The sequence below is a fragment of the Macrosteles quadrilineatus genome, unplaced genomic scaffold, assembly GCF_028750875.1.
Source record: "Macrosteles quadrilineatus isolate MER2022 unplaced genomic scaffold, UCM_ALF_1.0 Scaffold_9__3_contigs__length_116548681, whole genome shotgun sequence".
Classification (NCBI taxonomy): Eukaryota; Metazoa; Arthropoda; class Insecta; order Hemiptera; family Cicadellidae; genus Macrosteles; species Macrosteles quadrilineatus.
This window is the reverse complement of record NW_026542602.1, coordinates 61735134-61750623: the sequence shown is the minus strand read 5'-3', so window position 1 is coordinate 61750623 and position 15490 is coordinate 61735134. Positions and strand designations below refer to the sequence as shown.

Here is a 15490-nt window from a genome sequence, read left to right as displayed (position 1 = left end):
ATCCTCAACTAGTAAGTACTATTATTTATTACCTATCATTGGCAGGTTTTTTTATTATTTTAATCATCACTATCTGTAGAAATGTCCACCGTGTATTCTCTTGTAGTAAATCGTCTATGCCGTTGGGAAGTATATAATAATAATTAAAAAATACTGAATGCACATCGTTGACGTCACCATGACCTATGCATGTCCCTTTCCCTTATCGTAAAATTATTCCAGGTACTGTGCGTGGTTGGTTGGTGTGTTGTCGCACTCTGGTTCGTATATTTTTTCTGTCGTGTGTTGTGTCAGTGTGTGTGTTGTTTTGAGTTTTGATTTGCCGACGCCTCTGAAGCCGAACCGTAATCAATAAAATGGCCTCCAAGCAGTCAAGTTTATGTGTTTTCAATTTGGTTTTGTTCAGTGTTTTTTATTTAGCAAATTGTGAGGGAGAGACGCTAGTCCTTCTTGATAATTTAGCAATCAAGGAAACGCACTCCATATTCTTCAAGTCTCTAAAGGGTAAACGCATTTCGCTTTTAGGTTAGGTATATCTTGGGTCTAGCTAGACTTAAGCCGGCCAATTTGTCATAAAATTTCAATGATGTATTAAATTTAGGCAGTGGTTTCAACTGGACTCAGTTGCATGCTAATGTAGAGAAGGCATCTGCCCGCCCAAATATATTGCTTAGTATTTTCAGGGAAGGAAACTATTATTTTAGGTCGGTGCCCTCTAAGTTGCTATTTATGATATTTCTCATCCCAAAAAAAATTGGATACAGTTCCGCAGAGAACCTCTTGATATATTATTCGATTTAAATACCGGATATTATCAATTTTAATACGGATAAATATACAGGGTGTCCCAAAATAAGTTAGTCCCCCCTTGGTTGATTTTTGAATGGCTGCATGGCCTATTTAACGAGTTTTGATACACGTTACTAGGGTAATGTTAAGTACTTTTTGGGGGTATTTTGAAATTTACCCCCACCACCTAATACGGGCTGCTGGGGATAGGTCTAACTCACAATTTTTAAATAGCAACCACTAGGCTATCAAGTTAGCACATCAAAAAGTTAAACTTAAAGGCCATTAGTTTGTAAGAATATCAGTGAAAACCAGAGGTCTCTATCTCAACCCATTACAGAATGGTGTCCATTTTTATTTTTCATCAGCCTGAGAAAGCCCATGTAAAAATATACACCAATATCCCTATTAGCATATTTATGGGTTGTAGGTGTACCAGGGAAACTAACTTAGACTCATTATGATTGTAGCCTAACAAGAACTTTTTGATCAGTTAATTTTGCCTGTGACCTCAAAATGAGGTACGGTATTTTGAGGGCAGCTCAAATTTGTTCAATATAAAGCCCCATCAAGTGACACCTCATTTTGAAGGTCTTCAGTTTAAAAGAATCTCAGCAAAAACCTGTATTGTGTAGTAACTTATGGCCTAGAGTTTAGGCCTTGCTTTTTTGTTTTTAAAATATTTAGACTTCTAGGCTATAGCTTTAATTTTATCTTTGATTTCAGATCGTGGTTACACTTTGACATTCAAATCTGCCGATGACGCAAATCTTGTACTGTCAAAATATGGAGAGTATTTGTACGACAATTTGATAATCTTCGCTCCCTCAGTTGAAGAGTTCGGAGGATCAGTCAGTGTTGAGGCCATCGCCGACTTCATTGATGGAGGAGGTAGGCCTAATTTCAGTTTGACAAATTGACAAATTTTTTGATAATGGTTATGCCACAATTTATTGATCAAATATCTGTCACGGATAAAACTTTGTGAAGAATGTTACCTAATTCTTTTGTAAATCTAGTTTTAAGCTGTTTTTTTATTCAATTTGACCATTTCACCTGTTTACAGCTATGCTGGTTCAATTGTAAACATTTATGTGAAAATAAATCATTGACTTGATGTGACTTTTATTTACTTAACTATATATAAAAAAATGTGTCCATGTGCATTTAGCTTAACAAAATCCCCTTTACAGGAAATCTGCTGGTTGCTGGTAACTCACTTTCTGGTGATATTTTGAGAGAATTGGCGTCCGAGTGTGGCTTTGAAATAGACGAGGAAGGCTCATCAGTCATCGATCATCTGAATTATGACATCAATGATGACGGAAAGGTTAGTTATTTTATATATTAGGCCTACTTAATGAACCTCTAAACAAATATTATAGCCACTGATAAGAGAACGCAACCTTATAGTCGATAAAATGTCTGATAAGTTATATGATTGTTACAGCACACACTGATCGTAGCGGAGCCGAAGAACTTGATAGACGCACCAGTGATCGTAGGTTCCCGTGACATCCCCCCGTTGCTGTACAAGGGTACAGGTCTGATCACGGACCAACGTAACCCTTTAGTCCTTCAACTGTTGACTGCGGACAGTACTGCATACTCTTATCCTGTGGACAAACCTATCAAACAGGTACTTATAATCTTAGACATTTTACAAAACCACAAATAATGAGAATTAACAGTGATGTTGATTGAGATATGTAATCTATACTTATTTAATACGCAAGCAAGTTTTTTGTGACAATTACTCCTCCGAAACTACTGAACCGATTGACATGACTTTGGTGTCGTTGGAAAGAGCGTAACGTGAAGTTGTGCAGGAAACTTTCTTTTTAGCTAAATAATTAGAGAATGAGGCCCTGGGGCCCTTTAAAGTTTCATATTTCTCCATAAGATTAACATGGGAAACAAACATTGTTATGAAACTCCAGCTGTTGTCTGAAATGCTGTTCTGCTATTTAATTTAATTTGTTTACAAGGAGAATTGTTTCTTGGTGCCATGTGGTTAATGAATTATACTTTAGCATATATATTTTAAATGCTATACACTATATAAAATGATAGTATTGTAATACATTGAGAGATCTTCATTTGAATAATCAATAAGCACGATTGAGCCTTTGCCTATATGTTTCCTGGTAAGTGTGTTATAACTGTTTCTTATAGTATATTATAGTATCTCAAAGTAAAACCGAATTATTCTTTTCTGTATTCTCACCCCGTAGCGAAGCACGGGTAGAGCAACTAGTAATATGTAAAAGTAGCCAACATTCAAGGACATTGTTTGTAAATTGTTTTATTGATGTAATTTTAGGTTTCCCCTTAAAAGCCATAACAGGCCTTTTCTTATGTATTAGGTACCAATATTGGGTTTCAGGATTCTAGATTGCTAGTAACATAAAATGAAAATTCCCAAAGTTTGTGAGAGGTTTATGACTAAGAATGAGTACAATCTTTACAAGTCATACTCAAGTCAAATTTGACCGAAGACACAGGTGGAATTTTGAATAAAGACATACAAACACTTTGAAGCAAAAGAGTTCCAATTTTGATGAATATGAAGAGAATTGAACCCGTTTCTCTCGCAGAAGTCAAGAGACGCTAACCACTAGGCTATCAATACAATCTTGAGTGTTAATGTTATTCATATCCTTCAATATTACAATATTAAAGCTAACATTTATCATTCCTGTCTCTGTTGCATGCAGTACCCTCATGCCGTTGGAAAGGACACACTCCTCATTGCTGCTCTTCAGGCTCGTAACAACGCCAGAGTCGTTTTCTCAGGTTCTCTCTACTTCTTTTCAGATGAAGCTTTCACATCTCCAGTACAGAAGGCACAGGTAAGCTTTCAATCTTAAGTTATCAAAGATTATCTATTACTTAGCAATACAGAACATTACATCAGTTAGTTTAGTATTCAAAATATTTAACAAGATACATTTTTTATTCTGTTTTGGTTATTATCAAGTCTTTATGTTAACTAAGTCTCTGCATCTTTTCCTATTCCTCTTCGGTTACTCTTCTTACACCATCACACTTCTCCACTGCCTTCTTCACCTTATTTGTCCTTTTAATTCTTCCTTTCGTTTTCCTTCCCACTCAGTTAGTTTTCTTGAAATTATAACTTCTCTCACTCTTTTGACGTCCAAAGCATCTGTGCCTTGCCTTCCATCCATCTTACGCCCCCCAATAACCTCTTTTGTGATCTAGGCCTATATATACGTAACTCTATTGTATCTTGTTAACTACCGTATCCTATTAATAGCTTTGGAAAATCTTTTTCCTTGGAAACTCTTCATTTCATACTCCCCCCTGTAACTATTAACCTATACGTCTTACACCCATGGATATTTTTGCTTTTATCAGTATCTCCCCATGCTACAACCAGCTGTTTACTATATTATTTAATTGGTTGTTTGCTAGTGATGTCTGTTTGTTCAGGGCGGTGGTAAAGCCTGGGAAGTATCTGGTAACAGACAAGTGGCGGAAGCTCTCAGCCGTTGGTTATTGAAGGAGAACGGAGTTTTGAGAGTCAAGTCCGTAGCACATCGGCCCGTCGGAGAAAAGACTCCTCCCCCTGCCTACACCATACTGGACGATGTGGTGAGATCTACTGTCTTATGAACTCCAGCTAATGTTTGTTTAAGATTAGTCAATCCCATGATTTTTTTTTAATCAATGAAAGAAAAACTACATAGTTATTTTGTAATTCTCTTTAATTTTTTAGCACAAGTTTTCAAAAAAGATATTTTTACTTTCTAATGGGATAGAGTCCCAGCTTGATTACCTGAGAAAGTTAGAGACAGATCTTAATTAGATAAACAAAATTTTGTCAAAATATAACACTTACATTTTTTTCCTTAAAAGCTATATTTGGGACCTGTTATTGCCTATCTATTTAATTTTTCCATGGACTCTAATTTTCTCATGTAAGCTAGCTAAACTCTATCTCTTCCCTATAAAAATACTGATTGGCTGTTAGGCTTTGCGTTTGAATACAAATATTTTGTGACATTTGAATGGTTTGAGTCTTATTTAAGATTTCATTAAAAAACTCAAATGATCCTGACCTTTCACTAAATTGTAGATAATGAATTCCATCAACTACCACCAACCAAGGAGTTCAAATGAATGAAAGATTCAAATTAATTATAGGTTTGAAATTCCATCTTTAGTTGTCAGATTAAGTTTTGTTGTATACAATCTAATCACTATCCATTTCCTTTCTTATCACAGTTTGTGATACTGGATAAACTTTATCCAGTTACTTTGTTCTAAACATAGTTTTTCTATAGTTACATTGTTATTACTAGGTTTCTTTTTGTACGTTTCTAATTACTTTCATAATCTGCTAGCATTTATGAGATCATTAATCTAATCTGTACCACTTCCCACTCCCAGTTTGTGGTAGGCTACTGGATAGTATTTATTAAGTAACTTTGTTCCAAATATAATTTTTAATATTGTACATTTAGTTATATGGTAAACATTAAGTTTAGTTGTATCAAGGAATCCATCCCTCTGATCTTAGCGCTATTATTGTGTAAACTATGTTGGTGTTAGAACCTAGGTTTTCTGCTCCCTTGCTTACTAGGGATGAGCATCGATAATCAATCTTTATAAAACATCGATGTTATTCGTGTTGTATTAGTTAAATGTACTGAATTGGAATTGTATTAGTTTCAGTGAATATTTCAATGATGGTCTGAACAAGAATTTTTGTATTCATTCCATTGAAAGTGTGGTGGGAAATCAAATCCAAAACTATTAAAAAACTAAACTAGACTTAGGCAAGCGTAGGGTGAAAGAGAAATGTGCAAGTGCTTTTCCTAAATGATGCCAAAAATCAAATCTTTTGTAATAAATTTCAATAGCAGAATTTGTACTCCTGCATAATCAATTAAGACTGATATTCTTGTAATGTTATAGAGAAACTGTCCATCTAGAATTTATAGCTAGTAGTTGGGTTAATTAGTTGAGGTAAAAAGCAGACGAAATTGATGTTTTCGCAACAATGTTATCCATACATTGATGGGTGACCTACTTTATTCCTAGTGAGTACGATACGTCTCAAAATTATTCAGCATTTGCTATCCAACCACTGAAAATTTGTCAGTTTCAACTAGGCCCTATTTACATTAGGCTATAGCTATTCCAAGTAGGGCCTACCAGTATTATCAACATTACCAATATAATTCCAGAAGCTTTAGGCACAATTTTATCCAAAATATGAATGAGGGATGAGCGTGAAATGCCTTGTTTACCTTTGTTACTAACTAAGACAAGTTAGTGATGTTTTGTGGGCTTCACTCATTTTAATTTTTTCCTGGTGACTCCTGAAGAGTCTTCAGATTCAATGAAAACTCACTCACATACACACAATCGTCCTAGAAAATCAAGTTAAATCTTCCAAGTTCTTTTTTTAGCCAGGGACATTTATTAAAATCCTGATGACTTTACGCCAGCATGGCCCAGTTTCAAACCAAAGTCACCGACCTTCTCGCAGGATTGAACTGGCAAGCACTGTAACCACTCAGTTATCCAGCATCTGTCGTCTGCAGGTATTCTCCCTGGAGCTGGAGAAGAAGCAAGGAAAGGTGTGGGTGCCTCACGATGCCAACGACGTCCAGCTGGAGTTTGTCCGCATTGACCCGTTTGTCCGCACTACGATGGTCCGCAAGGCTCCTGGCAAGTACGAGGCTGTGTTCAAGATCCCGGACGTCTACGGAGTGTATCAGTTCAAGATCAACTACCACCGCATCGGTTACACCTCGTTGTATAGCTCGACTCAGGTGCGTTTAAATTGTATTTGATTTTCATGGGTCCATTTAAAATTAAGGTAGGCCTAGTTATCCTCACCAACCATTTTCTCCATTCTTTTCTATTTGCTGCATTTTCTGTTGCCCCTAGATGATGATTCTCATTCTTCTATCCCCATACTTTGTGCTCTAAATAGAAAACTCCTTCCCAGCAAGGATAGGTTAACCAATATACTACTGGAGCTATCAACTGATCGGAGTGAACACAGATGTAAACAAATAATCTTAAATCTTAGTTCTAAATGATTGCGTCATGACAAACTTTTAACAATCTATATCATATCATACTCCCTACAATACTATACATACTATAGGCCTACAATACTTCATCATATTATGAGAACCTAATTCATTTTAAACCAGCCGTTCAAAGCAATCTTCTTGTGTCTTTCTTTATCCTTGATTTGATTTGAACAAGCTCTGGACTCTCTGTAAAAAATGTCTAAGAGGAAATCAATTTCTAAATACTTCAATCTACAGGATGTTCAACTATTCTCTTTGTGTAAAGAAGTGTCTCTAGTTATTTCATATAGATGGGATGTTTGCTTCAGTTTCCAACAGTCAATGCTTATATTATGTATTTAAAAAAAAATGCTGTTGACTTGTGTGTTCAGGTCTCTGTGCGTCCTCTGGAACACACTCAGTACGAGAGGTTCATTGCCAGTGCGTACCCGTACTACGCTAGTGCGTTCTCTATGATGGGTGGAGTGTTCTTGTTTAGCATCGTCTTCCTTCACTACAGAGAAGACACTAAGACAAAGAGCGAGTGAAGACTGACTCTTACCAAGATTGTTTGATGTGGTTATTGTGTACGGTAGTTAAATAAAGACATTTTTTGTATTGAGGTTGTGTTTTTTGTATTTTAGGGTTGTATACCACGAATAATGAAAAATATATAACACTTTCTTTAAATAAAAAGGATTTTTAGGGAGGATAACAATTTTATCTGATTAGAAATTAATCCCAACACGCAACATTACAATATTTTATTGTCGCTAACAGTATTTTCCTCCTTAATACTCTATTTTGTTTATAGTGTTCAAGTTTTGGATTGGTTGTGCCAGTTTAGACTTTACCATTTAGGTAAGCCCGCTATGCTCACTAAAAGTCCTAAAACCCTAGGCCTTTGTGCTCTATGTTACATCCTTATACAAGGTCGACATTAGGGTTTGGATCATTCCCATACAAAATAATTACAGTGCATTTATTTCCCTGCAGTGCCACCAGTATCAGTGCTATCTACGCCAGGGTTATGTGAAACATATCTGTTGTGGGTTAAGCCTCTCAAAGTAAATAATGGGTGTGCGACAAAAAAATGGGTAGAACACATATTTCTCCAGCACTTGCTCGTTGATCCTTGTTGCTGACGTTTTACGTTAACGAACAACCTTAACCACAATATAAACTTGTGGAAGAGACACCCAAAAAATATGTTAATCAAAATTTCTCCCAAAATGCCATAGGCCTCTTATTTGAAATTGTTTAAGAAAATTCTTTATGCGAGGACTTAGAATGAAGGGATAGCAGCTAGCTATCCTTAGTATAATAAACACGGATATCAGTAGGGTCTTTGTTATTGTAGGTTGTGATTCCTTCCACCTTTGGTGTTAACTTTTTCAAGCATATTTTTCCTCCTTCCATAACCTATAAGGACTAATACTGATGAAGAACTCCAAAAATTATGTGTTTATTCGTGTTTTGTAAGCAAGGTAAGCCTAATTATTACACAATTCAAAAACCCTTTACAAAATTGGCATAACCTTAAAAAAGTTTAGATAGGCCTCAAAAAAAAAAACCATAGTAACTATTACTCTTGGATACAAACCTTTTGTGCAGGCTGACAAAGTCCTACAGAAGACAAAATTAAAACAGCGCTTTGTGCCTTCCATGTGTATGGACTACATACCTAAACCTTTTCTGTGAGCCAGCTAAAAGCAGCTATACCTTAATTCTCTATTCTAAAATCACACCTCTTCCAAATAGGGGTGTATTTGTATACGAATACGTCTATTTTTTAGTTGTTTGACCTATGGAATGAATAAAAATATAGGATTGAGGTTGGGTTCACATTGCATCGGGTTGGTACGGTCAAGGAAAAGTCAGGGAATCATGAAAAAAATCTGGAATTTCTCCTGAAAGACTACCTTTTTACAAATATGCTAGATTTTTATCTAAACATGTTTTTGTCAGGGTGATGACTAATGTCAAGAAGATCGACGACATAAGCACTGATGCACATTTTTATTCTATAGTTATCGGTACAGGGGAGGTATCGATTTGTATATAGTTTGAAACAAGTTTAGTATTTGGGAGTGATTAAATAAGTTAAATATTTACACTTTTTCTAATATTTCTTGATTTTGAATAGTCGATATCGACTTGCAAAAAGTAGCTTGGAAGTAGTTAGTATTTGGAAAGTAGCTTAAGTACTTGGAAAAAATATAATTTCTGTCTGGAAAAGTCAGGGGATTTTATTTTCCAAATTCAGCACCAACCCTGATCAAGTTAAGAAAGTGTGGGAAGGTTAGGGTTAGGAAGAAAACAAGTCAATCATTTTGAAGTATATATTTAGGCCTACGAATTTAGCCATATTGAAGTGCTCTATGTAACAATCTGTTGAACTATCATCAATTCAAACACGTTTCATACAGTGGCTAAGTTTTGTGTCAAGAATACCGGTACTGAGAGTAAGTACAACATAAACTAAATATTTTTCTAACTATAGATTATTTGTACACATAATAAATAGTCACATTTCTTATTACTGCATTACTCCCTATTAGCTATGTAAAGATTTTATACTGGAATCTAAATCTTTTGGAATCTACTTGTCATACAACACCGTCAATATTTTTAAGGAGATGAAGCTTTTTTCTATAACGATTTTAAACTAAATTCAGAAGTATGATTACTGTCGGGGTAAAAGTTTAGACACTTGAGTTTGGAGCTCTACAGAAAAGTAACCAAACTAACTTAGAAAAACACCTTGTATATATAAATTTTCGTTGTTTCATTCTACGTATTCCTGTGAAAACAAAATTTTTTTAGCTCATTTAGAATGAAACAACGAAAATTTATATATAATACGTGTTTTTCTAAGTTAGTTTGGTTACTTTTCTGTAGAGCTCCAAACTCGAGTGTCTAAACTTTTTTCCCCGACAGTAGGCCTATATTTAAGAGCTCCTCAACTCATGTTAGATTGAATTTGTACTGGTTTTTAGCTTTACACAATATTCGGATCATTGTACATGCTAGACAGTAGAACTTATATGATAACATAAACACTAGGCCTAAATATAATATTTTATAGGTACTCTGTTCAATTTATAGACAAAACTAATAACACAAAAATGTAGAGAATAATCTTTATAAAATACAAATAATATTTTGTTTAGAGACAAATAAGTAACCTAGAATGCTGTACCCAATCATTTACGTAGCTTCTTTTGAATATAAAAAATATATTTTTCATCTCTTGACTTGTAAACAAACACAACAAATTTAATCTTTTTTTAAACTTAGGAGTTCACCTTATCTACAAAAAGTGCACAGTAATACAAAATATAATAACAATAATATAGTTTTTAACTATGATCATATGAGATTTCATTTTATGTACAAAACGTTCAACATTATGTAAAACAATAAGGGTAAAACACAGACAGCTAATCGTAAAAAATAAGCGCCATGCAATGCTGTGTGTATTTTTAAACCCTAAAACAAGGAACAATATATTTCTCTTGAAGTTATTAACATGTAACAGGAGTATAAAATTATATATTATAGTATTATAACCGGAATAACATAGCAATGAATAAAAAACTTCCTCATTTCAAACACCATAATAGCAAAATTAATATGCATATAAGCTAAAAAGAACAATTGATTCCCGCAAATAAACTAAATATTAAAAGTATGATATTCCTTAAGCTTTTTTAAGTTGAAAAATACATATATTGCATTCAGGTATTCTAAATTACATCATATTTAGTGTGCCAGCTTGTAAATTTAATTTTTGTACACCAATATCTACGTAAGTAAAGATTTAAGTCATATTTTGAATGATTGATAAAAACTTGAACAACAAATAACAAAGCATTGATTACTTTAAGCATAGTTTATTCACTCTTAAACATCAGGGATAATCCAAACGGAAAAAATACACAGTTAAAATTTTACTCCACACATTAAGTAGGCCTACAAAACAAAAGATAAATCTTTCTACCTTAGTAAATATGAAATCAGTAATTTAATTCCTAAGTATTAGTAAAATAATCCCTATTGCTACAACATGGAATGATGAAATTCAAGTGCAAAATCCAAAAAGAGATCACGATAAAATTTGGTAAAATAAAATTTAATGGAAAACAAAATTGTATGGTTTCAAAAAATCCTATAAGGCTTTTCACATTACACACATGATTTTGGGTCAGGAAAGGTTACGTTTCCATTGATTTTGAAATTATTAACCCTACTACTAACCCATGATACTATCAATGCACGGAACTTAAGACAATACTCATATCATTAATTTCATATCAGGAAAAAATCAAAAAGTATTTCCTCTAGTGAATAAAATAATATTTTATATAAAAAATAAAAATACTTAAATCTTGATTACACCTTGTAAAATCTTTAGACCAATCACCAACATGCGCTTAAAAACCAAACAGACGTTATAAAAAGAAGCCTAATTAAAACTAAAGTAGTAACTCTTCAAAATATCTATGGATTACAGTTATAAAAAATCAACAAAACATGACAAAGCTTTTAATATGATAGTAAGTAGATATCTAGAAATCCTCATCATACACGATTTCTAATATGCTACATACACTTAATGCGATTCTCCACTATGTAATGATAAACTTTTAACATTTCAATACATATTATACAACAAGATAGCGCCAACATATCTACAATATGGGGCTGGTAGGCTAAATGAGGTTTAGAACTGTACCCAACTGGGGTTGCTTGGTGTAACTGGAGCCCTGGAAAAACACAAAGTGATTAATTCAAAATGATTTTTCTACAAATACATATTTTTACTTTCTCTCCCTATACATAGTAGGCTATATGGATAAAGTATTGATTGAGTTTTGGATGGAAATATCCGTTTTGGGTCCCCCCTGAACCCAAAAAAGTTGACCTGGAAGTTTTCATCAAGAGTAAGTCTGTATTGTGTGGATGTGTACAGAGAGCTACAGACCGGTATGGTCCGATTTTAATAAAATTTGGTAATGTGATTTTTAATGATTTTCCCATAAAATAACAAACAGATTTTATGTAAATCTAAAAAATATCAGATGATAAACAGATTGAATGATTTTAATAAAAATGTTGTATGTTACAGCCCTTTTGACTCGTTAAAACATTGTATAACCCCCATTACTGAAAACATTATGGTTCAATAGTTATTACAACTTTTGTGATTTTCCCAACAAAAAATCCTAGTTACTCCCACCGCTTATCCATGATAAGGGTCGTTGACAAGCTAACAGGTGAAAGTACGATTGTTGACTAATGCATAATGTGTTATCTTGAACAAAAGGATATGCAGACTTGTAAAATCTAACAATACTTACGCTGATGTTGAATTGCCAGCGCTGGCGAATTCGCCCCAAGACTCAGGTTTGGCCGAGGCAGGTTGGTGACAGGGGGAAGAGTTGACGGAGGGTGCGGGAGGTGGAGCAATCTTAACCCCTCCTGGGGGAGGCGGCAATATACCAGCTGATGTCGGCCGTGTCTTTGGTTTGCTGGATACTTCACTCCCGTCCTTTTTCTAAACAAACATACAGTAAAGTGGTTATTAAAACAGGGATATAACTAGTAGGGTTTTTATTATGCCAGACTTCTATTCAAACTGTTAAGGATTATGACTAGAAAAAATTTACTAAAATGTACTTTTCTGGGAAATCTTTCGAAGAGGGTTTCAGCTGGCGTAGGCCTACTTGAGAAAATTAGAGTCCAGGGCTAACAAGTACACAAATAAAAGAGCGCTGATATTTGGTCTTAACAAATACCATTTTCAGAGAATGGATTTTATCAACCCCTGGATTTTTCCAATAGCCTAGTACTATAAAAGGTGACCCTATATTATGAAAAGGTGAGCCTATATATTGAACCTATATGTTGAAGGTGAGCCTTCCCACATTGGACATTTTACGACTAAACCACTGCATGTTTAAGGTATATTTTCTGTACATTTTACTCAAGTATATACAACCACCTTCATCACGCCATACCATGATAGCCTCTTTTCATACTATAACGGAAGTACTGGGATATTTGTCTAATAGATTGAAATTTTCAAATTGCAGAAAAAAGTTAGCACTACTCAACGGTCATCACCTAGCCTACAAGATATCAACCATTACTCTCCATGCCCATTGACAAAATCTATTGTAATTTGTGTAAACTACTGAATGATGAATACATTGCTAAATTGTCTCATAAGAAAACAATAGGCCTAATGTCTAGCTCTGCAATAACTGCATCTTCTGAAGCAGTAATCATCCATCCAAAATTCATAAAGCTATAAATCACCTTTGCTCTTAGAAATTTGAGGCCAAATAACGTTCCTTAAAGGTGTGTTCATTAGAAATTAGATCTAATAGACTGAGCTAAAAATATCAATAACTCACAGTAATCTTCATATTGATTTTTATCGTCTCTCCTTCCTTAAAACGCAAATCTAATTCAGGTTTTGGCGTTTCTTTTTCTTTCTCAATTTCTTCCTCTTTCTTGACCCATTTAAAGTGATCTTGAAGGGCAACATTCAGGTCAAAACTGTCAGATCTGTCAGAAAATCCAACCCCAATAAATGCAGTTCGGCCTGAAAATAAACATTTGAGAATCTCTGATTAAAAAAACAACAAGTTCTCCTGAAATCGATAAGCATATGATCTATTTTTGACATTCAACTAAGTTAAGTTATTAGGACTTTGTGAGATGAAGATGCTAAAAACTAACCACTAGGTATGCTAACTTAGGCCTACATGCGTCCGGCAGTGACAACACCAGGTTGTGGGGGCCCGGAACACTATTAACACAACGATACGGTGGAATGCCGTCGGTGTTTGTGGTGTAAGTTAGTGGATAGTGTTCGGTTCGAAAACTTCATTCGATTTCTTCATTATAAGCAAATTTGGTTACCGTACTTAGGTTATGACAGTAACTGGCGGACGCCTAATCCACGTCTGGTAACCGGACGCGTATCCTCTGCCTAAGTTAATACAATACTCAGCCTAGGCCCTGCCTTAGTTCCTACTTGATGGAAAACATGTTTTTAAAATATGCTAGGTAGAATGGGAAATTAAAAAACCAAGTAGGCAATAAAAAGAATTGGAAAGAACCATTACATTTTTAGGCTAGCTTAATAGAGGAAACATTTTCTGATAGCCTAATTCTTGTTTATAAAATCCAAAAATGAATGAAGGAACGCACCATTATTGTCATCCACAATGCGAAGAACGAAGTAGCGCGATGAGTCTGATACTGCTTCAACTGCAAGGCCTGGATACTTGTCTATTGGGCACTTTGCAAATAACTCTCCAGAAGTCTTATCTTCCAGTTTCAATATGCAATCTGTGCCTTTTGTTACCAAACGCATTCTTCCTGTCCACTGAGGCTCAGCTAAATTCCAATCAGCAGCTCTGTACGCTCTGTTGGTGGCCCTGGGTGGGAGTTTAAAAACAAAAACTTCATTTTTTACTAAGAGAACACTTTCGTATGCATCCATTCTTCAACGAATGTTTATAATATTAAATAAATCTGAAATGGGCAAATGGCAAGTCCAGGCAATCTCAATTGAAATTTGACATCGACTGTCGACTCACTCTGCTGACTGATCAACTCACTGACAAATGACAGTGACAAGAACAAGACAACTCAACTGACAAGCTGACGCTGGCTGGCTGGCAAAATGACATTGGCAGCTGCACACAGACCACATAGCAGCACAGCTGATAACAAGATTTCGTTGCAGAGAGGTGTAAAGAAAGTGCTTTATATAAACATGTATAAAATAAATATTGATTTTTGATCGTAGATTGACTAATTCTTCAAAGAGCCTACTAATTCTTCAAAGAGCCTACTAATCCACGAGAGAGTATTTTGATGACAAATGGTAGAGTGCACATCATCTCCGTAGTCACCCGCCAAGTTTATTTTTTTTTTTTTATTAATGAAACTTTAAAAAATGTTCCCTTGAAAGATAAAAGTTTTAATTTGTTGTTGTAAATAATTGATATTTATATTTAGAAATTGACGCAGTTTATCCAGCTATGCTGGTCATTACGCAGCTTTGGTAATGACTTTGGATATTGCAGGCAGTTCTTGCATTCAATAAATAATTGCGAAATCTAATACACATATGAATGTGAATTTCAAAATTTGAAAACTGATTTAATTAGTTTCGGTTCCATTTCAGTGCGTTGATGTGAAATAAGTGTTTCACCATGGTTTCACCCTGTTTTAGAGAACTTTTTATGACGGATAAAACATACATATTTCTACATTGGATTTTTTATATAATGTTTTATTATTATGTATTAAAAAATATATCGTAACCTTACCAATACATTTTGTTGTTTTAATGCGATTAAAATTTAAGTAATTTAATTGATATGAATCTGTAGCGTCAATTCTTTTGTTAGAATTGAATCGTGTAATTAATAAAAATGTGTCGTATAAAAATTACACACTCGCATTCTTCAATCTTCCACATGATTTTTTTTTTTAGATAGAGAAAGCCAAAATAAAAAACGTCATACATAATATACTTATTTTCTCCTCCCTCCCTGTGCCTGGGAGCTAAAGCTAAATAGGTGTGTAAGAATGTGAGTGAGAGTGAATAAATCACTTCACTT

General features: G+C 34.5%; 2 protein-coding genes across 2 annotated transcripts; one reads left to right on the top strand and one right to left on the bottom strand.

Annotated features, from left to right (window-relative positions):
- The first annotated feature begins 309 nt into the window (after positions 1–309).
- On the top strand, positions 310–7465 carry LOC129002119 (dolichyl-diphosphooligosaccharide--protein glycosyltransferase 48 kDa subunit-like). The gene is made up of 8 exons (XM_054429698.1): positions 310–504; positions 1516–1680; positions 1983–2119; positions 2240–2428; positions 3507–3641; positions 4243–4404; positions 6363–6593; positions 7235–7465. The coding sequence occupies exons 1-8, from the start codon at positions 357–359 to the stop codon at positions 7388–7390; spliced, it is 1323 nt and encodes a 440-aa protein (XP_054285673.1). The 5' UTR covers positions 310–356; the 3' UTR covers positions 7391–7465.
- A 1705-nt stretch (positions 7466–9170) lies between these two features.
- Positions 9171–14454, bottom strand: LOC129004018 (NECAP-like protein CG9132). The gene is made up of 4 exons (XM_054432391.1): positions 14067–14454; positions 13265–13455; positions 12206–12402; positions 9171–11611 (listed from the first exon to the last, which is right to left on the bottom strand). Exons 1-4 carry the CDS (start codon positions 14359–14361, stop codon positions 11569–11571), a joined length of 726 nt encoding a protein of 241 aa, XP_054288366.1. The 5' UTR covers positions 14362–14454; the 3' UTR covers positions 9171–11568.
- Positions 14455–15490: the final 1036 nt, after the last annotated feature.